The sequence below is a fragment of the Trachymyrmex cornetzi genome, unplaced genomic scaffold (assembly GCF_001594075.2).
Source record: "Trachymyrmex cornetzi isolate Tcor2-1 unplaced genomic scaffold, Tcor1.1 scaffold321, whole genome shotgun sequence".
NCBI classification, from domain to species: domain Eukaryota; kingdom Metazoa; phylum Arthropoda; class Insecta; order Hymenoptera; family Formicidae; genus Trachymyrmex; species Trachymyrmex cornetzi.
The window spans coordinates 327,377-354,021 of NW_017297908.1; the positions used below are offsets into that span (position 1 = coordinate 327,377).

Sequence of the window (26,645 nt, forward strand, 5' to 3'; positions counted from 1 at the left end):
CGGAATATGTAATAACAGTCATTCTTTATATGCGCGGCGCGAATAGAAATGCGACACAACGTCGAAGCTCTTTCATAAAATTGTGACTTATATTGCTTACGCATACATATGTATGTGCGTGTTTCGCTCTAAAAAGCTTACCAGACTGCTTGGTGAGAAAATGCATTTTGAGGATAGGTGGAATTAAAAATACAACATTTTGACATTAAAAATGTATTTTACGTACATTAAAAATGTATTTTACGTGAGATTATATGTATTTATTTACACAATCTCATATCTAAAAGACTACGAAGTCAGAAAATTTTTCATCTCTTATCTTTCATATGAAATGTACTGTCGTGAAACTGCGTTTCACAAAGGACTATGCTCGTGTATAACTCCCAGAAATTTAATTTAAAACACAAAACCCAAATATCTTTCACACTATCTATCAAGACTTGGCACATTTTAACGTTTTGGCATTTCAATGAAGTTATGACCTTTCTCTAAAACAAATTCTTCTTTTGAAAAGGTCACAATATTTATGGGAAACTAAAATCATAAATTTAAAAAAATATCGTATCTAACAAAGCATTTGGATTTTGTAACAAATCAATCCTACAGTTATTCTGACTACACAGTTTAAAATACAGAGTTTCGCAGCAATAAACATTATATATTTATAGAAAATTTTTTTAAATATATCTAACAAAATATTTGGATTTTGTAACAAATCAATCCCACGTTATTCTGTCTACACAATTTCAAATTCAGAGTTTTGCAGCGCAATAAACATTATATATTTACAGAAAAGATATAAACAAATCGATTTATTGTTATTTTATAGTTTTCCAGAAAATTATATAAATAAATACATTTTTAACGTCAAAATATATTTTATATTCCGTCCTTCAAAGAAAAGGAAAAAATTCGTTAAAAATTACATTTTTTCACCGCACAATTAACTTTTATTAAATCCTTATCCATTTGACTTTTTGAAAAGAGGAACGTATCTCATTTAATTAACTTTTAAGATTTCTATTGTAAAAGTTTATATCGGGATGTTTTTGAAGTCAAAATTTAATTCGTAAAACAAATATTTATCACGTTGGTAAAAATTATGTAGTAAAGCCCAAAAATTTTCAAATTAATCTGTATCCACTAGTACCATCCAACATCGTTAGATTCTTCTGTCATTAAAATACAAGAGAGTCTCATTTATACCTTTTATATACATATACATATATAATAAACATCATCAGAAATTTATATTATCAGAATCGTATTTGAGTGAAGATAACACTGTACATTGTGTATCAAACCACTCAAATCTTTCACAGTTGAATCCAAAAACTTGACTACGAAAATAAATTTTTTATATTTTATAACATTTACCACAATATATTTTTTTATTAAAATTTGAATAATTTCTTTTAAATTGAATCTTATTGACTCAACATTCACCAGAGATATTATTTTTTTTAACTGGGACATGCACTGGAAAAGAATTATACTCATTCGGATCCACCTCGTTTGAATTATATGCCAACTAGAGCGGCAAAACTGCGTTGCATTTCGACGAAAAAGCTTCAGATTGAAAAGAACGACCGATCCTTTATTTTCTTGCGCACGAATACAAAAGTCCTGAGGTCTAGTTTCTTTCGTGCGCTACTCGCAACATTGCTACGTGTTATAGACACGAATTTCTTTAAATTCCAATTTTGTGCCAGGCATTCTGAGAATCCGCTCGATATTTTTCGCGCTTCGCGTTACCGATTCGTTACCGTAGCATAGCCACCTCTATATCAGAGATACGTTTTCTCGCGTACGTCGCACGATCCTCACATATTCGCACAGATAGTACACGTATTCGCGGACCGAAGAGTGACATACTCGGACGATCGATATCTGATGAAATCACTTCTCTGTCTCCGCCGTATACGGAGTGCTGTGCGAGGAGAACGTTAGAGAACGAAGAGGTTCTCGCAGCTCTTAGTTTTCCTCTTGAAGCCGAGCAGGTGCTTCAGAATCCGCCTGCGGTGTTTACTACGACGGCGCCTAGTTGCCTGATCCCGGCTGCGCTGCGGATTCAGCTTGATCTGTGCCAGAATTCCGACCAAAAGCTCGTCTACATGATGAGCCAGACCCGAGGACGTCTCGATAAATTTGCAACCGCAACTGTTCGCCAAACGGCGGCCAACTGTCGGCAGCAATAGTGAACTCAAATGTCATACGAGTAATTAAAATTTCAAACTTTAAACAATTCCAAAATTTAGGATAAAATGATTTTACATGCTGTGTATTTTAATATAGATCCACTGTAAAATGTACATTTTCTGTGCATTTTGATTCCTCAAATATTTTTCGTATTTATAGGCCTATTTTAGACGATTTATGTTAATATTTATGTCAATTTGTATTAGTATTTTCGATAAAATTATTTTACAATTTCATATGCAGTATAATACTAAAAGCATTTCAAAAATCATAATGTGTATAAAATACATATTTAATACACATGAAATATCTATTAAAATTTTAATACATATAAAATATGTATTAAAATGCTTACATTAAAATATGTATCGTATAAATTTTTAATAATATTCTGATGTGTGAATATTAAAATTATCTAAAGTAAACTTTCCAAATCCTTCTGTTATATTCTTTTCTGTTAAATTATATTTTTTATTCTATAACCTCAATGATAGATTTATTGTTTTTATGAAGACGTGAAGAATTTACATTAAAATTATGTAAATTTGAATGTATAATTATATTTACGACATAGGATTTTTATTGAACCGAGTCTGAAAACTCTTGGTCTTTATTAATTCCGTTATGGGTTTACGTTATAATTATATTAAGAAAATTTATACGAAATCCATGTACTCACCCATCGATGGGACTTCCCGCTTCCTCTCGAGATCCACTTTATTACCGACCAGGATGACACCATGACTCACCATGTAATCGCTTTTCCACAAATAAAGCAGTGTCTCCTCAGCCACCTTTAAGCTTCTTCTATCCACCACCGAGTACACCACCACGTACACATCCGGATTATAAGTTGAACAAAAAGTCTCGACCTCGAAAAGATGAAAATGAGGGGAAAAAATGAGAAAAAACTCATGGAAAAACATCAATTAACGAACGAACGATTCGGTTTTCATTTTTCCACCGAACAATAAATTTTATCGTTTATATTATATAATGCAACGTAATATCGCAATAAATGGAAACGGAAGAGAGAATATTGTGATTTTTAAAGGGGCATTATTTATTTTTCAATAGCTTGCATATCTACGTTTTATTTTTTAAAAACTTTTTTTTATAGACCTGCAGTTCATCGCAAGATGTGTCCTCGTTTTTTTTACGTACATCTATGTATAGCTAACGCTTTATTACATCAAGCATCCACCCTCTTTCGGTCTATCTTGATAAATCCAAAGAAATAATTCACTTGATTTCCCTTTCACTTACTGACTTAATATTCCTTGACCCTTTCGAATCTGTCGATCTTCTTTAATAGATAAAGTAATACCTACGTTTCTCAGTTTCTTCCCTTATCTACACACATCATCGTTTTATATACGACGATTTATATTGGAGTGTATATCTCGAGGGTTTACGCCAACATCTAATAGGCAATAATAGAATAAACTCGATCGATAAAAGTGACATCGTGTTGTAATTCTATTTACGAGAGCGGCGAATGAGTTCCTTCCGATATCCGATAGTTATTCATTTAACGCAATTTCTTAGGTAATTGACCTCTCTTCGAATACATCACTTCGGTACTCCCGATATCTATTTTTACTATACGATAAAACATCACATTTTACTCACTGACATTTCCGCAGCGGGGTGATCAATGATTTCTAATTCCGTTTCCTGGCCGTCAAGCATCACGGATACGTTCTTCTGTCCGTACTCGTCGTCTGAAAAACGCAGCGGAATTGACATTTGCAATAATGTCCGACTATCAATCAGACTGGTACGTCATCGGTATTTTCATATATGTGCATGTAAACACACGTAATTAAAAAAACTAATGATTAATGCTTCGCAAAAAGCAGCGGTTGATTCGAAAGATAACACACGTTCTCAAAGCATACTTTATTCTTTCTTTTTCGCAGCTAGAAACGAGAATCCCTCATTAAAAGTATGTGCGCAGATGTGTTTATTCAAAGGAAGAAATCTAATTACGTCCGAACAATGGTGAGAAAATTTTATAAAATTGTCATTGATCGTTCTCTTTCGAGGGACCATTATGATCCAAGTTGAACTCTCATATCATCAAAGTGGACCACCGAGAAGAGAAGAATATATATTGCCTCTTTCGTATACAGAAATACCGATAATCCCACCTCCTCTCTCTCTCTCTCCACCCCCCCCCCCCCCTCACCCTCTCTCTCTCTCTCAGCAAAGTACTTGGCGCAAAATCGATACATCAGAGCTCTACTCTTTGAAGGTACTCGCGATGAGTACCAGTTCGCAACCGTGTGCGATTTCAATAAAATCGGCCACGAGGGAGTGACCTCGACGGCGGAAACACAGCGGAAAATACCGTACATACTTTCGTAGTACGTACATGTTATATCCGGCGGAATGACAAAGGAAAAGCAGGGAAGACAAAGACGAGCGAAACATCTTTCTTTTCGGGTCAATAGCGCACCGTGTGTTGTCTTAACGTCATTTCCGTTCAAGTGTCTGCTGTATTATTATAGATAGATGGACAGGGATCTCACCAGTGCAGCGGTATCCGATATCAATGTTGGTTATCGGGAAGATTTAATTGATGCAAAATATTCTAGAGTTCACGCTAGGCGAAACATAATAAAGGGAATTTCGTTGTGTACTTCCCGCTCGAATAGTTGAGATAAGAGCGATTGCTATGAAATATACGTCGCAAATATCACAATGTGAAATGAGCGAGTTTTAATTGCAGATAGCTTACAGCTTATTAAAAGGGCGAGTAAACGCCGTTGAGTTTGTGGGACAAAAGCGTCAGTACGTCATGAACAATTCATTACAAGCGAAAATTGCTTCCAAACGAATGGCTCGTGCGAATTAATTGGCCCGACTGGATTGTTAAATTACAGGTTATTACTATATTGTTGTTTGTGTGTATACACGTAATGAGAGAGAGCTGCTTGCAGTAGAATGTTTCCCCGTTAAATTTTGTTCTTGCACGCGTTGAATTGTGCAACACCGGTCGCGTTGATTTTGACTGGTCACAGCGCAAAAGCTGTTTTACAAAAGAGAGAATATCTTGTTATTCGTTCCACGAAAGCATAAGGAAATGTAATGGAGTTCGAGGTGGGAATGAAAACCGCGAACGTAAAAAGTTAATGAGACATAAGACGCGACTTGCATACGAAACTAATTTCTCCAACACTGTTCGCGAAAATAATTAACGCTGTGCGCATTTGTATGACACACACGATAATATATTACACTATATAAATTACATAGAAAATATTTTTCTCTTTACAGAATTTTTTCGTAAATCTAGAATATAACGATATATTCATTAAAATTGGCAATCAATTATAAATACATTTTTGTCATGTAAACAATTTTAGAACGTTATTTATACATAAACTGTACTGTGTACACATAGAAACAATGTTTACGTTGTAGTCAATCAAAATTTTATTACATCTCTAAAGATAATGATTATTGTAATATATGTATGCTGCGTAGTAAAAAAAAATATATAAAAACAATTGTTCACTCAAATTATAAGAGATTTATTTCTTACTCTGGATATTTTAAATAGTATATTAAAGTATTCAAACGATTGTAAAATATGAAACGTACTTAACATTTCTAAAACATATTGGAATTTTCCAGGTTAACACAGAAACTTTATTGTATCTTCGTCTACAATCCGTTCCTCGTGCGAAATAATTTATCGGAGGCATATTCGAACAGTTAATTGATATAATCCAAATGCTTTAAGGGAAATACGCATTTCGTGCAAATATATGTTATACCACTAATAACGTTTTACCCAGCGGATTAATTAATTCTGTTTAATGGAAGTGTGCGATATCGTGAACAATCCGGTGCAGTTCGTGACAAGTGCTACATAATTAAATACGAAATAGCTGTCGCGAGACGATCGTTTGCCGCGCGCAGAGTTCTAGAGGTGAAGCCCATCCGAAGTGAATACCCTAAGGACGTTTCTTCCGAAAGTAGAAACAGAAACGACAATCAATTTCCTTCCGGCAAAAGCGACCCTCCGGCTGGACGTGCGATTGAAAGCAACCGATCTGTTTCATCGCGAAAGAAACGTAATCGCCGTTTCTCTCGATATCCGTAGGTTTTAATCACGCCAGTTATTGTCAGAGAGTTTCACAAAAGTTTAACATGGAAAAAAAAAAGATTTGTTAAACCAATTGAAGACCTCACTGATTCAGCAAATCTACAGCCGTAATATACAGTCAGTTTTCCATATTAAAGTAGCAAAGTTGTACAGCTAAATACAATTAGCAATTATAGGCAATCATATTTAATAGCATAGCAAATTTAATAACATAGCAAAGATAACTTTTTATGAAAATCAATCCAATGTATAAATCAAAATTTTTAACAAAACATAATAGCTAAGATGTCTACTTTTGCTGCTGTAATGAAAGAAACTTGTTACATTAATAACTTTTCATTGTAGCCAAGAAGTTGCGTTAGCATACTGTAAAGTTCTTACAGACATAATTTCTTTGATGAACCATCAAATTTTCTTAGTTAATAGATGTTGAACTAGCCAAGCTATACCCAGATAACACAAAGTCTAAAATTAAGACATACAAAGTCTTTAAGACGTCTTTTAGACGCCAAAAATGTCTTATGTCTCAATTTTGGACACTTTGTGTTGTCTGGGTAGCTTTGCTGAACCATCTAATCTATTTTTTCCGTGGACTACCGATGACGTCGAGATTATTCGGGATCAAATTAATTTTCGTGGTGTCGAATTAGATCGGATTAAAAAGTAGATCGAAATTAAATCAGGAGACTAGCAACGTAAATCCAACTAAAAGCAACCATTTGCTTACCGAGAGAGGCGTCATAAGCGCAAATGTAGTCACTTGTGGTAAATTGTGCAGTTAGAGCGGTTTTACCGACTTCTGACGCCCCCAACATGCCTACTTTGTACGTCGTCACCCGCTCGCCGCCAGCTTCCTCTTCTGCCTCTATACCGGAGAGCTGCGAAGCCGAGCTGAGGAGAAAAAAGGAGAAGCATAATTCGACGAACGAGATATTACGTTCGAACAAAGTACACGAGAATTCAGTACTTCATCTGGATCATTTTCAATTGCGACCAGTACTCGTTACCATTATGGTAGTGCAATTAAAATAACTCGCTTTCGTTAAAGTAACAATGTCGACAATTTTCATTGAATATACGACTTATTTAGAAAAAGTATGTTAAACGCTCAACGTGATCTTTATCATGGTTATCATAGTTTGTCTTTGTCGTGGTTGTTACGCATGGCATTAAATAATTTTATTTTTTATGATTCTGCAGGAATGTTAACATAATAGTAATTTATTCTTTGTGGAAAATACGTGGAAACGATTACACGTCACTTTTATCAAAATTAAGCTTCTCTATAAATTTCAATTTTGCACCATATTTAAAAATTCAAGAATCTTTCGTCATTAGAGTAACGCTGTATTTTCCTTCCTTTATTTATATATTATATTCTTTAATATAATTACATATAACTATATTTTGCATAATTATATGTAATTATATAAAGGTGTAATTCCGTATTTTTATATTGTACATACACAGAAAGAATAATTTTGCTGAAGCATCTAAAAAATTAGCTAAATCTAAAAATAATTTTGACAAAGTCGAATAATTACGTAAAACGCTCCAACTGGTTGTTTCAAAATTTTTAGCAGTATTTTGCTCATGATGCTCGAGTTTCCTACGTAATTATTTTGATGGTCCAACAAATTATTTTCTCTGTCTAGCTAAATTTTTAAACATTTCAGTAAATCGTTCTTTCCGTATAAAAGTAGTATAGTTATATAATTACATAATATATAATAATATTATGTATTCATTACTTTTATTTATTGTACATCTTGTAATGTATTGTAGGTCTTTTATCTTTTCATTAAAGAACTTTTCTCTGTCTCGCTTAAATTACATACTATTTCTTGAGAAAATAACAGAAACAAACAATACGAAAAACAATATTATTTTCTCTGTCTAGCTAAATACGAAAAACGATATTATTTTCTCTGTCTAGCTAAATTTTTAAACATTTCAGTAAATCGTTCTTTCCGTATAAAAGTATGGTTGCATACCATTATATAATATATAATAATATTATGTATTCATTACTTTTATTTATTGTACATTTTGTAATGTATATTAGGTCTTTTATCTTTTCATTAAAAAACCTTTCTCTGTCTCGCTTAAATTACATACTATTTCTTGAGAAAATAACCGAAACAAACAATACGAAAAACGATATCAAGGACCATCCTACAACGATCTCGATTTACGTCACATAAAGTAAAATCATATGAAGGAAAAGCATTCGACGTATTTGTCTTCGTTTTCTGTTTCAAATTAAACAAATATATGTTTGCTTTGGAAACAACAAGCAAAATTAGAGCAAACGTAGAAAGGAGTAAACTTGTGAAATGTGAATCTATAACTCTTCGTGGCAAGACAAAAGCTACAAGACGCGAATGCGCAGTAATGCAACGTATTCAGATATAATAACACTACAAAATCTCTGCCCTTGCAGGTCTGCTCTTTTCAAAGAGAAACATACAGAGGAAAACTTAATTTTAAATTATGTTATATGTTATGTTGCACGTGTGTTGCATTTTCAAACCACCTTTTTCAACCCTTTCCGAGACTACCCCTCACTGGGGAAGTACTTTCCAGGATTACTCGTCATTGTCGTGTCTTTCATCAATCCGAGACGATCTCTCTGAGGATTTGACAGTGTTGAAAATGTAGTTCAAAGAACGAAAAGAGAGAGGACGAGAGAAAAAGAAACTCTAAATTCTAAATCGGCCTAAATGCAGGTTAAAGATGCCTTTAATCTCTTTTAAGAGACCAGGTGAATCGGAGACTCTCTTTACAGTCTTTACTCTGGTTCTCCACTCACTCAGGACGCAGTCTACGCGCCGTGTAATTATCTGAGGGCAATTAAGGTGCCTTGAAGCGCTCGTGCAGTCGCGATTACCCTAAGTTCTGCATGGAGCTCATATAGCGGTTGGCGAATAATCGAATACCTTACTGATAACCGAACAAGACGGAAATCAAGCGGAAGAATATATCGAAGAATATGATCTGCTCATAAGTACCAGGCGCAAGCAAGCGTAAACAATCGAGAGAATATCAATTCAAACCTCTGAGATGATCATCCCAAATAGAAGCTACCGGCGATAAATTTAGAGTAAGGCAAATATCAACTTGTCGTCAAAGCAAAATACTTTCTACAGGTAATTTCTGATTTATGCAATCCAAATTTAGAGTTTATCCGATAGATTTAAATTCTCTCGTAAAGGTAAAAATAACAAGCATTAACATGTATATAATAATATATTGTATGAATTATTAATTGATGTAATAATGACATTTTATTATTGTACTTTATTTGTTTGTTATGTTAACATGTAATTATTTTATTATAATTAGTAGAATATAAATTTATCAGACATAGTTATTTTATTCTGAAAATCTACAAATTTAATGATCATATAAAATACCACGTAATTATGTTAAAACAAATATAATATTCTTTATAGTCTTTATTATTTATAGTTTTTAATATGTTATTCATCATTATTAAGATCGTTTAGAAGATGCGAATAAGCATCAAAAAATAGTTAAAAATTGCTAGTCAATTTTAACTCGTGATATTACTGCGGTAGTTTAGTAGAGTTAGCGTTTCAAGACCGGAAATTTTTCGGCGCGCGTTTCTGTGGGACTACATACGTAGTATATAAATTCACATAAGAATCATACAAGCATTAAGATCCAGCTAGACCGTGTAAAGGCTTTGATTTCTATAGTTTGTGTTATCACATGTACGGTCCTATAAGATATTATATTAAATATAATATTCGATTTGAAAAACTAGGGAGAACTTCTAAATTATCTTAAAGAAAAAGTGATATAGGATTAAATTTTTATCATTATGTACAGATATATCAGAATAGAGAAATTTTTCTTTGAAGGAGTTTTCTATATTTCTATACTAATATTTCTACTAAGAAACAATTGCGCACATATCAGAGCATATGAAACGGGCACAGTACATAATTATTATAGATATGTAATTACATATAATTACAAAAATTACGGAGAAATAGCAGAGGTTTTTCGTGATAATTTACGGAGAAATAACAGAGGTTTTTCATGACAAATTGATCTTTATGTAAACAAAACGTAAAACAAAATGCACATTATTATATCGTGTTTAATTATTAAGTATAATAATTAAACAATTATTATTATACTTAATTATTAAATAATTATCGCATACAATACATTTACACTTTTTACATTTTGTTTTACGTTTTGTTTACATAAAGATCCTTCAATTCGTCACGAAAAACTTCTGTTATTTCTTCGATTTGCATATTGTTTTCCCTCGGACACAAACAAGTCGAGAACCGTATCATAGTGTGGCCTACGGCAACGTGTGTTTTACGTAAAGTCATACAAGGGAAAACATTCGACGTATTTTTCTTTGTTTTCTAAACTGACAATGTCGGTATGCGATGAAGCCCTCGAAGGAGAAAATAAACAGCCCGAGCCCAAAATGGAGATGAAAATGCGGGGGATGCATCACATCCGCACGTGTAGCACGTGGAAGATTATTTTCCAGTGTCCCTCTTCCCATCCTTTCTTTTCGTTTTCTCTTTTTGCGGTCGCATGTTATAATTTTACACGTTATATTTATATGCGAGTAAACCATTATAGAGATGAAAACGTCCAATTATAATGTTCAACAATTGAGCTTTAGCTGCATATTTTTATAATTCTCGTTATTATTATTCGCGAGCGATAACATGAAAGGAATATTATTATCTTCATTTAATCTAGCGGCTGTTATCTTCGCGAGAATAGCAGCGAATTGTAAGCTGTGGATGCAGTCGTTACGCGCATTGTGATGATATGATTTTAATATATCACGCATTCAGAGCTGGCATTTTATTTGAAAAATAGTATTTGTGAAACAAGTGTATTTTGATGTATTTTATATCTCAGCGGAGAGCACATGAAAATATTTTGTACTTTGTATTTCATGCGAGCATATAAAAGTATTTTCTATTTTCTATTTAAGTATTAGTAACAAAAGATTGTAAGTGTATTTCTTTAAAGATATCAGAAGGTTTGCGGGTTATCGCCGTGTTTTTGTCCATTGTTAATGCCAACGTTTCGTGAACTTTGAAGTCTACTTCATCAGGGTGAGAAGCGTACTGATACAATATCTGTGCTCTCCTCGCCCTGACGAAGTGAATGGCAAGGTTCACGAAACGTTGGCATTAGCAATAGACAAAAACACGGCGATAACCCGCAAACCTTTTAGTATCTTTAAAGAAATACACTTACAATCTTTTGTTTATAATGGTCTTTAAAGATAACAGTCGTGAAAGCCTATTTATCGCGTATTTATAAGCGCTTTATCAAGTGTATTTCTTATTTTTTATTTCAAATACTAAGATTAACAATTAATTTTATATTTGAACTACAAAATTTAAAAAACTTTCAATCTTTCGATATTAAATACAAAATACATAATATTTTCATGTGCTTCGCTGAAATACAAAATACAAAACACACTTCCCGCCGGGAAAAAATGTTATATACATGGATGTATTTTATATATAATTGTATATAATTTTTTACATAATTATATATAATTTTGTATTTTTATATAATTATATATATTTTTATATAATTATATAATAATATATTTTTATATAATTACATATGAAACATTTTTCCGGGTTGCGCTGCAAATACTGTGTTTTAAATAAAAGTATTTCAAATACATGTCTCCCAGTCCTGCACGTTTAATTCCAATTTCATAATACATAATTGCGAAATGAAACGAGTCGTTCGTTTATTCGACATTTCACAATTGAATTGTATACGCAATTATTTCCCTGCATATCTTCAAAATATATCATTTCAGAAAAAAGCTCGAGTTTCAAGTCGAAAATCCGGCCATGCGTTCTGGCGAGCGGATCGATGTTGTAAGCAAGATTTATCGCACTTTCGACGCATGTTTATTCTTACCTGAGTAATCTGCTCTCTCGGGTGCTGCTACAGCAGCTGGTAGAGGAGGTAACGCTGTTGATGCTTCTGCTGCGACGTGTCTTCAACGAATCGCCCAAGTTGTTCACCCCATTTGCTGTTATGGAGAAAGACCGAAGTCTATAATACTCAATGCCATCCTCGGTTTCACCTTCTTCGCACCCTGTTACGCCACCCCCGCGTCTTGTATCGACTAGCATCGGCTGCAAGAAATAATAACAATTAGTTTGTCCGATCGTCATTTAGACGAGTCTATTGGTCTATTTACTATGGCTGAACTAGTGTACACTTTTGGAATTTAAAGTGAGATAAATATAGGGTAAAAAAATGCATGTAATTTTACATGGAAATTACATGTTTGTGACTGGAAAATTACTTACATTACATAAATATGATTGGAAATTTACTGGAAATTTTAAATCCAATCATATTTAGTTAATTTTCCGGTCATAGACATGTAATTTCTATGTAAAATTACATACATTTTTTTCAGTGTAGAGCGGGACTAGTTGAGCATAGGAGCAAGTTAGGCAAATGCAAATATCTAAATAACCAAAATATATACAGATACGTCTATGCTTGTGTAAGGTAGCACAAAGACGGAGATTACTGTGTTTAATACAATAATTTGTGTCCGGCTGTCAATAGCCAAACACGTGCGTTTTTTTCATTTTCGTATATTAAAAGTAATATTATTAGGTGAGTACTCTTTTTGGTTATTAAAGCGATTAATAACAATCAAATGTGTTTTTTTAGATACAAGTTATTAAAATATTTTTTAACTTTAATGTTCAAGTTGCTATTTTGCAGTGATAAAATTTCAGTCAACACCAATATGGGACTTGTTGAGCTTAATATCCCCCACTATTAATTTATAAACTCAGCTGCTTAAATGAAATCTGTCTTTATCGATGCTTTTGATTTTATGTTAACGATTAAACATATATTTTACGTTTAATTATTATTACAAAGAGTAAAGATTTTACTTTTTCCAATTTTGTTAATTAAAGCATTTAAAAAGCGAGAATATTACAAATTATTATATTTAAGGTGAAAATTTGATTAATATATACATAATCCTTTCATATTCTTAATAATATATAATCTCATTAAACGATTATCTTCATCAGCTTATCCTTCGAGGATGCTCAACGTGTCCCATGGCATATTGATCCACTTTGTATCCTTGTAATTAACGTAATTTTTTCTCATTTACGAGATATATTATGGATTTATAAGTACTTAATAATTGAGTCAGATGAACATGCAACGTTTTATAGCATTTACCATTAGTCTATCGTAATTGAGTGAAGATTTATAACTTGAAGAAAAAGTATCACAACTAGTCCCGCTCTACCCTATATTTGACATTTAGCGAAATTGGGAAAGAGATTAGGGAGTTTTTGCAATACCCCCCGTTTATCCAGATACAGGTTTATCCAGATGAACGCTAAGGTCAGGATAACAATCATGTAACTTTTTCTCTAGGGCGGAAACGTGAAAAGTGAAAATTCTTTGTATGGATGTGTCTATACGAACACATATAAAAATTGTCATTTTTCACGTTTCCGCTTTAGCGAAAAAGTTACATGATCGCTATCCAGGTTATTTTCTTCTTAACAAATAATTAAGAAAAGGATAACATGACTTTAGCGTTCACCGTATCTAAATTCACGTTATTGCAAAAACTCCCTAATACTAATGCAGTCTAGCGCACAGAAATAAAAAACAGACCTTATATCTATATTTATATTCTTGGAGGAAGCATATTTTAATCTGACAGCCTGGAAATCGTTGGAATTTAAAACTTTTATTTTAATTCTTCTGAGTTTAAATTTCGTTCAACAAAGTGTCTTGACAAGGAAAGTGTTATGGAACTCATTAAAATTGAAAATTTTTATTCTGATTTTAAATCTTTTCTCAGTATATTCTGACAAGGAAACACAGAAAATCCGCTCTGATTTTAAAGCTTATAATCCGTTGTAGTCTTATATACTAAAATAAGAAACACGTATTTTTTATACGTACTCATATGTTTTATCCTCTAAAAATATGGCACATACTTTTAGAGGATAAACACCTCTTTCAAGAAAATCCGTTATTTTCTTTTGAAGCGAACAGCATCGAAACTATAAAAGATGGAAAAATGAATGATTTCAAGTATATTTCCATACAACAGAAATATCCGAAATATATCAGAGAGATATTCTAAAAATATCGCATATCCCAAATAAATCTTTGAAACATCTCTATGTATTTTGGACACATTTGCTATTTTGTAATAATAATAAAAAATTTATTTTAAAAGGTCTTTAATAAAATAAAAAATTAGAGTTTATTATTGTAAAACAGTTTTAAAACTATTCGACTTTTATTTTTAAAAATATTTCTATCTCTTATAGTTTTGCTTCGAAAGAAACTGACCGATTGGATGTTTTACCTCCTAAAAGTGCATATGGCCACATATAAAAAAATACGTATTCATTACTTTGACCTAGATTACGCTTTGACATATTAACGCTCGTCAAAATCGAAGAGAGACATTTTTCAGTATTTCCTCGTAAGTATTATACGTTCCAACGTATGAACGAGAGACGATTTCTAACACACTGCATTCCGATACTCCACTTACTGTCAGTACTGAAAATTTACAACATACGTTACATGCACTTTAGATTTTCAGCATTGACGGTGAATATCGGAACGTAGCCTGAAAATGAATAATCCCATCATCCACAAACGTCATCATTAATCGACAGATTCTGTGTTACCCGTGATATTTCGACGCGATTTGCCGACATTCATTGATTGAATTATGAGCTACATGACATAAATCGATGTATAAAGTTCTGTAAATTTCACCGAGCGGCGGGCATGCCGCATCAACATATGCGCATATGCTCGTCTGTCTTTCGCAATTGCGAAACGGAGCGGAAAGGTAGCAGAAATACGCGATGCGTTCTCGAGTGTGGTATTAGGGTCGTGGTGAATCCTAACATGTTCGCTAATCGATGCGAAACACATCCGATGACATAATTGTCGCGTTCCGTTGATCCATTTGTCCGCTTGTCTGAACAACGTGAATACAGAAATTTAATTGAATGCCGATTCGAGAATATCGATAGTTTGAATCCTATCTCACATGCTCTTCTCCAATCAAGTTCATTTCTTTGACGGTAATGAGAAGTTCATGGTAAAGCTTGAGAAATATATATCGATCACGTCACTCAGTAGAAATCGCAATATTAATTTTCTCGCCCTCTTACTTCTCAAGAGAAGTTAACATCAACCATGTTTTCGTTGCGTCGAAGAACCTTCGCGTATGTTCAAATTACACCGCAGCTTCAATTTGCTGAATCTCTAGTCGCTTAATAAAACAAGAAGGCACGATTCCACAAAGATAAAATGTGAGAGTCAAATTGAAATTATATATATATATATATTCTCGATCTAGATAGAATATCAAATTAAACATATCTATGTGGTATACTATTGTATAATATTAACCTAATAATAATATGTGGGATTATAAATTTATTTAAAGTAAATTGAAAATAATACAATTATATATAAATTCGAAATATGTAATTTGGAGTCTCTTTAGATAATTAAAACTGATCAATCTCTCTCGAAAAAATTTTTGTAATGATATCTGTAATAACGTATAGTAATGTTTTCTGTCATTATAGCACGAATACAATTTATCTCACACATACTGAATTCGTAATGGAAGTCCCGAGTTTCGCAGATCTTGGGAAAAATGCAAGGGACGTTTTTAAAACAGGGTATCATCATGGCAAAGGTCTTATCAAATTCAATATCAAGACCAAATTCGCCAAAAGGTTTCAGCTAACAAGTGACACAATGTTGAATTTCGAAGTATCAAAGGTTGAGAATCATTGTATGCCCCTCTCTCTCTCTCTCTCTCTCTCTCTCTCTCTCTCTCTCTCTCTCTCTCTCTCTCTTTAATTCAGATATTTTTAGGTCCTTAATAATTAAATTTTGGTCATTCTATCTATATTAACGATATCGCTAAATATTTACTTATTATTTTATCAATTATTCATGGGAAAAGCAAACGAATGGTGCAGATGATCGCTTATCTCGCGAAAAATTTTGCATGGAAACGTAGCTGAATCGACTATTTCAAGCGGCAATATTTGTATTTAATTACATATCGGATTATGCAGACAATATAAGCGTATCACTGAATTCGAACTCGCAACAACTGTTGCTTTAAACTCGGAAAACTGTGATGGATTTTTATGTTTTATAGAAACTATACTTATACAACAATATTTTGATGCACATGAAATATTTATCAGCATTAATAAATTGGATAAATGCTATTCATCTGTATTTGTTAAATCACGTATGATCAATTTATATGTATATCACAATGTATTTCAATAACGATATAAAATAATACATCAGAATTATATCAACTGAATATTTGAATTAAATAAACTTGGGTATCTTATTGGGTTTACTTGGATATTTCAAAAGCAAGGCAGAAAATTGGAAAATTTATTCATAATGAATTAATGATAGTTAAGCGGATTAATGGAGACAAAATACAAGGCGAATGCTGGAGCTCTGCTGTTAAAATGGACGACCGATGGTGTGCTTTTCCTGGGATACGAGTTTAATGGGCTGCTAATGAAGGGCGTTGATTTGCTCTCTGAGTGCTCTTACAATCCGGAAACGACTGCGAAAAGCGTAAAAGTCGGCTCGAAGTTTGTCAGCAAGAGAATCAACGCACGCTGCGAGATCTGTTAGTCATGTTAATTTCCTTAAATCTAATTAACTTTACGCATCGTATTTCTTTCGCGTTTAAAGGCGTGCATGATCGGCGTTCTCTTAAATGTTGACCGCTTCGTTCAATAATGCCCGCGGACTAATCGGGCTTTCCCGTAAAGCACGAGCGGCAAAATTCATAGAACAAATTCATCCTCTATTTATAAAGTTTCGCAAGGTAACGGCTTTGGCTGCTCGAATGATGGATAAAGGGCTTCACTATACTGTGCTCACGTATTCTTGTCTAAGGGAAGAAGACTAATTATATACTATAATCCAAACCTTTTACCAGCCTCGTCCACAAAAAACCTATTAAAAATATCAAATAAAACTATGCCGTTAAAAAATATTTATTCCACATGTACAATTACTGTAAAAGTACACGTATTAATAATATTAAAAATGGCACGTGTTCTTTTTACACAAAATCAGACCACTTTCTAATATTACGAAATACAAGAGGCATTTCCGTAATTAAATACTCTGTTCATAAAATAGTCAAAAGAATCGAATATAAAAAATTACTGGAGAGCGACGAGTTTTTTACAGTAAATCTCTCTTCCTCCACCTCTCTTCTCTCGTCGTGTCTAATTAATTATTTCAGAGACGGCAACGACGAATGATATTCCCGATGCTCTTTTATATATGAAATGAATACAGAAATTTAAATAAAATCAAACTCGCGCGCAGAAACGAAAGAAACGTATATTCAGCTCGCTATAATACAGTCCTCTCGAGTAATTCGCTTCAAACTTTCTCCCTCGTTTTCTCCCTTATCTCGCGCTTCGTAACAGAGATTGCACGTTGCGTAACAGAGGGAAACTTTAATAAATAATACCTTCTCCCCGGGCAAACTCCTTTCCAATATCAAGCAAAGTTCACAGGAACAATAGCGGAACCGCATCCCGAATGTTTACTAACAAGTCGCAGCAATTTCCGTGAACACAAGTTTCCGCGATGGCGACCGATACACAAGCACTTCCGGAAGCTTGTGGACAGCCACGCTGTCGCACGTGACGAGGCAGTCACGTTCGATATGAAAACACATTCAAAGGAAGAGCTTTTGCCATTACATTTTTCAGCAAAATAAAACGCATTGCAAATAGACGCGCGTGGAAATAAACGCGGGTGAATTAAATTTCAGGAATTTCAATAGTGACAGCTTTTTTTGCGTCCAATTAAATTTCGATAAACGAAAGAATTAGATTCTCTTTTATTTTTCGAGATAGGAAAACGCGGAAATCGAAACATCCCGTATCTTTTCCGCCCATACTCGGTTACATGCATATGTGAGCAATCCGATAGTATCACATGTTGAATCGTCGAAATTACTAGATTTCTTGTTTGCAGCCAACGATTTGGATTCGGGTACCAATTTGCTCGGTTCGGTGGTGGTGAAATGCCGGGATCTGCTTCTGGGCTACCAGGGTGGCTACGACACGGCCTCGAACAGGATAACGAAAAACGACGTCGGTGTCGCTTATAGTTGCCCCGACATTGACCTGCACTTTCGATGCACCTGTATACCGCACGTGTATGGGCTTTCCGTGTTGTACAAAGGTAAAAGTTGAAAGATCCACGATAAAGGTAACGCGATTTTTCCATGAAAAACAACCCCCGCGCGATATTCCCTTGAAACCGCCGACGCCGCCGACAGGAGAATAATCATCCTCGTGACAACAGAGTAATTTCAGTCTTCTTCGTAATATCCTCCCATTATTCATTGCCTCTTGCGTCGCGAAATCGCGACGTCGTCGTCAACTAGAACGGAACTGCTAAATTACCGCTGTCTTTCTCACGTGTTAAGTAAATGGGGGATTAAACGTGCCTGGCTTAGACGAGCGTAATGAGATCCTGTCGCTCCTGTGTTCAGATAGGCGGAATACGGACGTGTAATACAAATCGTTTAGCACATATCGGCTCATGTCAAGGCAGCGTTATCAATTTTCTCGAGGGAATCGGGAGGATGAAGGTAGAGAGGGCGATAATTGGTAACGTTAGCGTGTAGAGAGTCCGTGACAGCGTCGTGTAATAGTGACGTACAACAAAGCTCAGACCGTAAACCGACACCATCGGGATTACGTAATACTACAGTCGATGACCTCGCTTAGAATTGGATTAAAATTATATACTTTATATATAACTTTTTATTATCCCAGATAGCTAAACCTGTCAAGAACATGTATTGCAAAATTATGTTACATATCGCTCACTTACTACAACGATATAATTAAAAAATTGCCATTTTTTAGTTGCTTGTAGAAAAAGAATGGAAACACGAAGAAAAGAAAGAAAGAACATACTTTTATTCTTCTGCAATTAATTATTATACATCAAAATTGGATTTTAAAATTAATGTTATAAAATTTAAATGCTTCAAAATGTTAAAATTCACTTTATGGATCTTGTTTTTCTGAATTATGCCATTATTGTAGCAAATGAGCGATATTATATTAATAGTTCCAGGAATAGAGAGTCTGCTGTTTTTTTAATATCAGTGTATCAGAGAATAAGCAAGCCCTGTATTATCTGCACATTATGATAGCAAGATATGTTCCATTCTTGCTGCATTCTGTGATTATATGTTAATTGACTCGCACATTAAAGTAGTAAAAATCTTTAAAAAGGATTCAGTACATAGAAATCTGCTCTCTATAATTATGATTGAATTTACTGGCATACGCTAGCATTTTGCTATCTGAGATGTTAATTAACAGGAGCTGCGTTTTCACGACGATAGGGTAAACTCGGGTATGATGGCCATAGTGTTTTAAAATGCAAAAAACATACATTTATTCTTGTTACTTTTTAACAATATTACTTTCACTGAAGCTTAAAGTTTAAAGTAACAAATACTATCGAAATTAAAGAGAAAATACCTAACAGAACTTTAATTTTCAAAATATTACAAAGTATACATTGGCCATCTTATCTAATTTTTAGAGAAAAGATGGCCATGTGTGTGTGACATTAAGAAAGATAGCCATAGTATTTATAAATAAATAGTGAAAATAAAAGTATTAATTATAGGTCACATTGCAATTTACGTACCTTTATTGTCTATGCAATGTTGATTATGGCAGCTTAACTGTAATTTATTAGACATTATAACAGTTTTTAGCAGACACGTGCAAAACTTTGCAGATAGTCGAAAAAAAAATATTAGATAATATTTATAATATTGTTATTTTGAACAGTGTACTCATATGAACTACTATAAATATTGATTATCTTTAAGAATAACTATAAAAATGCACTATTTATTAATTATTGGAGAAATTATAGCCTATGACCATCTTTTCCGTATGGCCATAATACCCTAGTTTACCCTACCTACAATAATAATAACAATAATAACAATAACGATGATTCGGTTTGCGTATTTTTAAATCAAAATGTTGAGTGTTTCTCAATCTATCGTTTCGTTCTATCGATCGTGATACTTCATCTGCTTTTCAGCGAGACGCGACTTGGACATCGCGATGAACGGCATATACGCGAAACGAGGCGACGTGCAAAAATGGACACTCGGCGCCGGGGCGAAGTGCAAGATTGACGAGAGGTCGACCCTGCGATTTAAGTTCAACACTGATCTTCAGTTAGCCACAAGTCTCCTGCAAAAGATCAGCGACGGTGTCACGCTGATCCTTTCGTTCAACATAGACTGCGCGAATGTCACCAGAGGTGGTCACAGAGTGGGACTGGCACTCAACGTCGAGGCTTAAGCTCATCTTAATCTACGATGGATTTGCATGTCGGATTTGTACGTCCTTTATATTGTCTGTTGCACGTTAATGGTTGTGAAATCTAGCCGATGATCGACCACATATCAACCAAGGGATGTAACTGAATTTTTCTTTTATATAGAAACTATGAATCTGCGTGAGAATTAATAAAGAATTATTAAGAATTAAAGATTGGTAATAAAATATTTTTCTTCGTGGAATAAGAAGATAAAATAATTTTTTTCTATAAATTATGTACTTTAAATGATTTATTTTACTTAATATTTCCTCGAATATTTCTGACAGTTGTAAATTAATAGTTCGCAGAATTTTTTAAGTCTCAACGGTCGTAAACATCAACTGCAGTTTTTAGGGAAATGAAAAGAAGAGTTAATGAATGACGTAGAAAAGCCATCATTTCTCCAAGCACCTCATCGTTCCGATTTTTCATTTTCAGTTGCGCGATCGCGTTACATGGAATATCGATGAAATTCGGAAAGGGTGACAATCACAAGGGTGATATTCCCAGCTCCATTGTGTGCTTCTACCGTACACTGTTTGGCGGAATTTACGCACTCCGTATTCATTTCACTCTTCAATACGCGTGAAATCACCGTCATCGTTACAGAGAAAGTCTTTCGGCCACGGTTCCGCGGTATCTTTCACAATGGCCGAGGAAATTAACTCAGCCACGTGCGCCATCGATCTATGTACAATATGTACATACATGAGGCTCATCGTTACGCATTCCGCTATATTTGCTTCCTCACTGAATTCACAAATTGTTATAAATTATTCTCCCCTTTTCTCTTCCCTCCCTCTTATGACGAGAGAATACGCAGGATATCTCTATACACGGAAAAGATAGATTGTAGATTGTAGTGCAACAAAGCTATATCTTGCTGCGCGAGTTTAGCATTTATAACTTAGGAGATTTGATGGTTCAAGAAATTATGTCTGTCAAGCAATTATCAGTATGCAAATTTAGTTAATTTTTTGCTACAATAAAAATTGTTAATATAATAAGTTTTCTTCATCACAGCAGTAAAAGTCCGAACCATTTTAACTATTTTTATAGCTAGCATGTTTTGTTAAAAATTTTGATTTATATAGTAGATTGATTGTAGAAAAATACTTTGCTATATATAATCACTAATTCTATTCAGCTGTACAACTTTTCTACTTTAACACAGAAAACCAGCTGTCCATATATTATAGCTAGAAAGTAGATAAATATAAGTGAAGTTTTTAATTGTTTTAATAAATTTTTTTTTCGCATAGATTTTTTACCGAAAATGTCTCTAAATCTCGTAGAGTAAAATCTCACTCAAAGAGACTGAAAATTTAGCCTGTCTTGAAAAAAAAGAGTGAAAATACAGTCACTCTTGTTCAAGAGTGGCAGATTTTTACTCTTTTTAGAGTGAGATTTACTTTTTTGATATGAGATTCGCTCCGAAGGAGTGAAATCTCAATTCCTTTTTTCGAGTGTAATACCAGGATAGATAGAACCTCACTCCAAAAAAGAGATTGAGATTTTACTCCTTTGGAGTGAATCTGATTCCAAAAGAGTAAATCTCACTTTAAAAAGAATGAAAATCGGCCACTCTTGAACAAGAGTGCACCGTATTTTCACTCTTTTTTTAAGACAAGCTAAATTTTCAGTCTCTTCGAGTGAGATTTCACTCCACGAGATTTAGAGAGTTTAGAGGTCGATTTTTTTATCCCATACATTCTTACCCTGTGACGTGGGACTGCCGGCATGCTGCTTGTTCTGCTGCGATACTGCTTGGGACCGGCACCTCCACGAATCCCGGATGCCAAGCCAGTCGAACTGGAAGGACTCGTCGGACTGGGACCGTTTGGACTCGCGTTCGCGCTTAGATGCGATGAGGATGACGCGGCGCCAGGACTCAGCGATGGTGTTCTAGTCGGGCTCCTAGGTGAGGGCGACAGGTGACCCCAAGGACCAGCCTCCGTTTGCAGAAATCTACCATACAGAAATAGAACGTTGTCATAGGCACGTGCCACGTCGCGTCGTGGGCAATCCTGTCCTCGCATAAATCCGAAACTTTTCAATCAATTTACAATTCCACGATTCGCTGAAAAGCTCCAACGTCAGTAGTCGATCCCGGATTTAAGAAGCTAAGGATTATATTTGAACGCTCGTTGGACAGATTGATTGCCGTGCGGACGTCAAGCGGACTATACTAGTCAACAATGAATCACTTTTACGAGAAGACAACCTGTGTAAGTCCGGCGTGGGTCTGGCAACTGCAATGCTGGAACTTCTACGTCTCGAGGTAGTCGGTGACTTCGGTCCATCCACGCAGCTGTGACCCTGAGATCCGGACAGCGAGGTGTGTTGAAAACGGACCTCGACTTCGCTGCTCCGCCTCTGGAAAGCCCTTTTATTCCAGCGTCGACCTTTTCCTTCGACGCTCATACTGTCTGGTTTTCTGCAAGTTTCCGGCTTTCTGCAAGTTTCCGGCTTAGCAGAGACAAGAACTACATTCGAAAACATCACCCGAGTATCCCCGTGTATCTTTGCTGTTCATCCAATGTTAAACAAAGCTAAGACAATACACCCGGATTTCCGAACGCAGCTAAGAATACCCGGATATACAACGTTCTCTGGTTTCGCGTTGCAACTTTCGGAGCAGTATAATCCTATTTTTACGCACGCATTGCGCTATTGATTTTCTGTGCGTATAAGCGCTCTATTTCCGCTCCTCGCATTAAACCCAGTTTCAGTGGAAGATTGATTCATTACCCGCAACAGAGATTAGCGTAAAATTGTCCCGTGACAAATCTAATCCGATTGCGAGAATCTCAAATGACTTCAACCAATACTGAAGACTTCCTACGCGTGTTCGTCACATGCCACGAACCCCAGCACGACATCGGCGAAACAGTCCGGATTGCTCTCCCCAAATTGAGAAATATAATTTCGAGATAAAGTTGCCGGGAGTCCTCGATTACGTTACGATACTAAAATATTATTGAGTTTGCAAACTTTCAAATCGTTCAAATGACTCGAATTTTATATATATATTTCGTTCATTAAAAGTTAAACATGCATATATTTTAAAAGGTCAACAAAACTTTTAAAATTGTAAATAATAATATTGAGATTTGTAATACTAAAATAAGCTTTATGTTTCAATTATCCCTTGTTTCAGTATTACATATCTATATTTATATAATCGCATTATAACGCTTCAGTAAGAATATTTTAATATCGTTTTCGTTGCTCGTTAATTGACAATTGCTTTATAAATCTGGATGGATATAGTTTCATTTTAGTAGTTAATTAAACTGTTTATATTTCAGCGAATACATGAACATTGTTTTTTGACCTGACTGACAATCAATTTATGTATATCAATATCCTCTTTCTCTTCTTTTTTACTGATATTTTTATTTCTTTATTATTTTTACAAAACGTTTTCTCATTTCCTCTTTCCGCTTTGAAATAGAACTACTTGTTGCCTTCTTCCACGAAAGAGAGAAAGAGAGAGAGAGGGAGTGAGAGAGAGAGAAAGTTATATATATATTTTCTTACAATTTAGACAATTTACTAAATACACTCTTTACTAAAAAATACTCGCCATATTTACCTCGGTATCAGTTTGTCTTCAAGCATGCTGGGTAGATCGTCGCCGTCCTCGGTAAGGGCCGCGAAAAAATCTTGAAATTTATCCGGGAAGCTGCTCGGCGGACAGACGTTCATGGAAAGAACACGATCGGAAACATTCCGAGAAGTTCTCTCGACGATCTCATGACGATCCGCCACACTGAATGTTGCCATATATTCACTAGGAACTTCACAAGTTGTTATGCACCACCTACGACTTCTCTTTGTCACAAATCCGTTTTTCCCTCCATTCGCGCACTTCGCACGTGGCCCTTCGTGAAAACTTTATGTTGGGATAAACGGATCAGCAGAATCCAATTGCCGGTGAGCTTCAGAAAGTGACGTGATCTAAATTCGTAAATGCACAGTTTTTATGCTCCACCTAGAAGCTTCCAAGAGCCTTAAACAACACGGAAGACGCTAACTATTTGTAACTACCGATGCAATTTTTATTAATTTACAGCTAATTAATGTTACATTTATGCGACACAGGTCGACACAGAGATGAGTCACGTATCACGTTACGTTTCCGATGGAAATCTATCGTTTCCGCATGTCGCGTGATGAAGAGTAAAATGCAAAGCAGCCGCATGCAACACTTGTGCTTTCACTCTCATTCGAGAGCAGCTCGCGATATTAAAGCACCGAGTGTGCCGGCTCCGACGCTTCCGGATGCGGATCTACGGATCGAAGCACGTGCTCATCGCTTCCGTCTCATCTTTCCTTTTCTCGAGTAATTATAGCACCACGAGGGCAATTAAGATACAATGAGACTGCCTCTCTCCCGTGAGCTACCGCAACCCTTTTTCCACGACGAGGACCTGGCGAAAACTAAAGCTCTCATGGTTGTTGCACGTCGTTCTGGCTCGGTACCTTGCCGGACTTGCGCAAGCGTGGTTCACCCCAAAACTCAGCGAACGGGTGGATTCGCGGTAACGTCGTAAAAGTGATCGTCTCCCTCTCATTCGCTCTAGCCACCGTAATCGTCATGAAATAAGGGAAGCTTTGTGGCGACCGACAACGTGGAAATGAGAAACGTAACCCGTCACAAAAGACTTAACTTTGCAATTCCGTAATTTATCTCTTCGCCAAAACACGAAAGAAGGAAGTATGTGAATGTAATGAGAAGTCTTTAGGAAAAATTTGAAATTATACCTCGATTACGAATGAGAAATTGTGAAACGACAATTTTTCAACGTTATCGAGGAGAGTGCGATAACGAAATTGCTGGGACCGCCTTCCTCGATTAGATTCGTGCTACTTCGGGTGCGTGTCACACTGAATGGGAGAGGACATGAAGAGTAATTTGATTAATCTGGAGCTCGTGGTCACGAAACGCGTGTAACGCGATAGAAAACCCACGATAAAATTAAGGCTGTATGCATTGGAGATTCCATAGAAGCTTTCATCTTCCAATAATAGACGATCCGGTATAACGCAACACAAACATGAAGCTTGAGCGAAATAGAGAAAAGTAGATTAGCAAAAATGGGATTTTCAAACGTCCTAAAAACCAATTACAAAAAGTCTATTTGATTCTTGCATGTGAATCTGAGCTCGTTAAATACCTTCGAGTCGAGGAAGATGAAGTTTTCATTTAGCTTCCAGTGCAGAATGCACTGCTCAGTTTTACATATACAATGTTTAATGAGAAATTTCTCAAATTCAGTATTAGAAGCAATATTCACTATGTTTCTTTTGTGCAACACGAAATGCAATATGCTTTGAATTGATTAAAAAGCTCATTTAGTCTCGAGAGATATGATAGAGAGAGAAGGTGAAAGAAGAAAGAGAGAACAAGAGATGTGGAAAGGGAAAAGTAATTCAAGGAGCGTCGTAACAAGGAACATTCACTCGGTTTCAGCGAGATCCTCGTTCCCACATCTTCCTCAATTCTGAGGAGAACAAATATTGTTCAAGCTGATTATGCAGTCGACGTATATGGATGTACGTCGCATGTAAGGGAGGGATAAACGATACTGAAATGTAAATTCACGAAATAAGAACATTCTTGATGTACAGTGACAAGAGGTAAACGGCGCTCCGTAACGTTAAAGCTCCGGTTTTGGCACAAGAAGAGATTGAGTGCGGGTTGGTTTCCTCTCTTCACGTTATTACCACGTGCAAGAAAGTCGTCCTTACTGTAAGAACTATTTTTCCGAGAACTATATTCTACGAGAGAGAAGAATCTCACTGT

At 35.1% G+C, this 26,645-nt stretch overlaps 2 protein-coding genes across 2 annotated transcripts; one reads left to right on the forward strand and one right to left on the reverse strand.

Annotated features, from left to right (window-relative positions):
• Positions 1 to 1,516: 1,516 nt before the first annotated feature.
• Positions 1,517 to 24,698, reverse strand: LOC108762778 (Rad, Gem/Kir family member 2). Its single transcript, XM_018509946.1, has 8 exons — positions 24,432 to 24,698; positions 23,058 to 23,270; positions 22,552 to 22,801; positions 12,275 to 12,495; positions 7,044 to 7,207; positions 3,832 to 3,923; positions 2,879 to 3,071; positions 1,517 to 2,182 (listed from the first exon to the last, which is right to left on the reverse strand). The coding sequence occupies exons 1-8, from the start codon at positions 24,620 to 24,622 to the stop codon at positions 1,947 to 1,949; spliced, it is 1,560 nt and encodes a 519-aa protein (XP_018365448.1). The 5' UTR covers positions 24,623 to 24,698; the 3' UTR covers positions 1,517 to 1,946.
• LOC108762779 (voltage-dependent anion-selective channel protein 2) lies at positions 15,441 to 20,968 on the forward strand. The gene is made up of 5 exons (XM_018509947.1): positions 15,441 to 15,699; positions 15,982 to 16,180; positions 16,844 to 17,066; positions 18,440 to 18,649; positions 20,549 to 20,968. The coding sequence occupies exons 2-5, from the start codon at positions 16,019 to 16,021 to the stop codon at positions 20,812 to 20,814; spliced, it is 861 nt and encodes a 286-aa protein (XP_018365449.1). The 5' UTR covers positions 15,441 to 15,699; positions 15,982 to 16,018; the 3' UTR covers positions 20,815 to 20,968.
• Positions 24,699 to 26,645: the final 1,947 nt, after the last annotated feature.

Excerpts from the sequence above, each read along its gene's own strand:
- LOC108762779 (XM_018509947.1), top strand. The coding sequence starts at position 16,019 with ATGGAAGTCCCGAGTTTCGCAGATCTTGGGAAAAATGCAAGGGACGTT. Across the intron at positions 16,181-16,843 it reads TGAATTTCGAAGTATCAAAG|TTAAGCGGATTAATGGAGAC; the intron begins GTTGAGAATCAT and ends AATTAATGATAG. Across the intron at positions 17,067-18,439 it reads CAACGCACGCTGCGAGATCT|CCAACGATTTGGATTCGGGT; the intron begins GTTAGTCATGTT and ends TCTTGTTTGCAG.
- LOC108762778 (XM_018509946.1), bottom strand. The coding sequence starts at position 24,622 with ATGGCAACATTCAGTGTGGCGGATCGTCATGAGATCGTCGAGAGAACT. Across the intron at positions 7,208-12,274 it reads CGAGAGAGCAGATTACTCAG|CTCGGCTTCGCAGCTCTCCG; the intron begins GTAAGAATAAAC and ends TTTTCTCCTCAG. Across the intron at positions 3,072-3,831 it reads ACCCCGCTGCGGAAATGTCA|GTCGAGACTTTTTGTTCAAC; the intron begins GTGAGTAAAATG and ends CATCTTTTCGAG.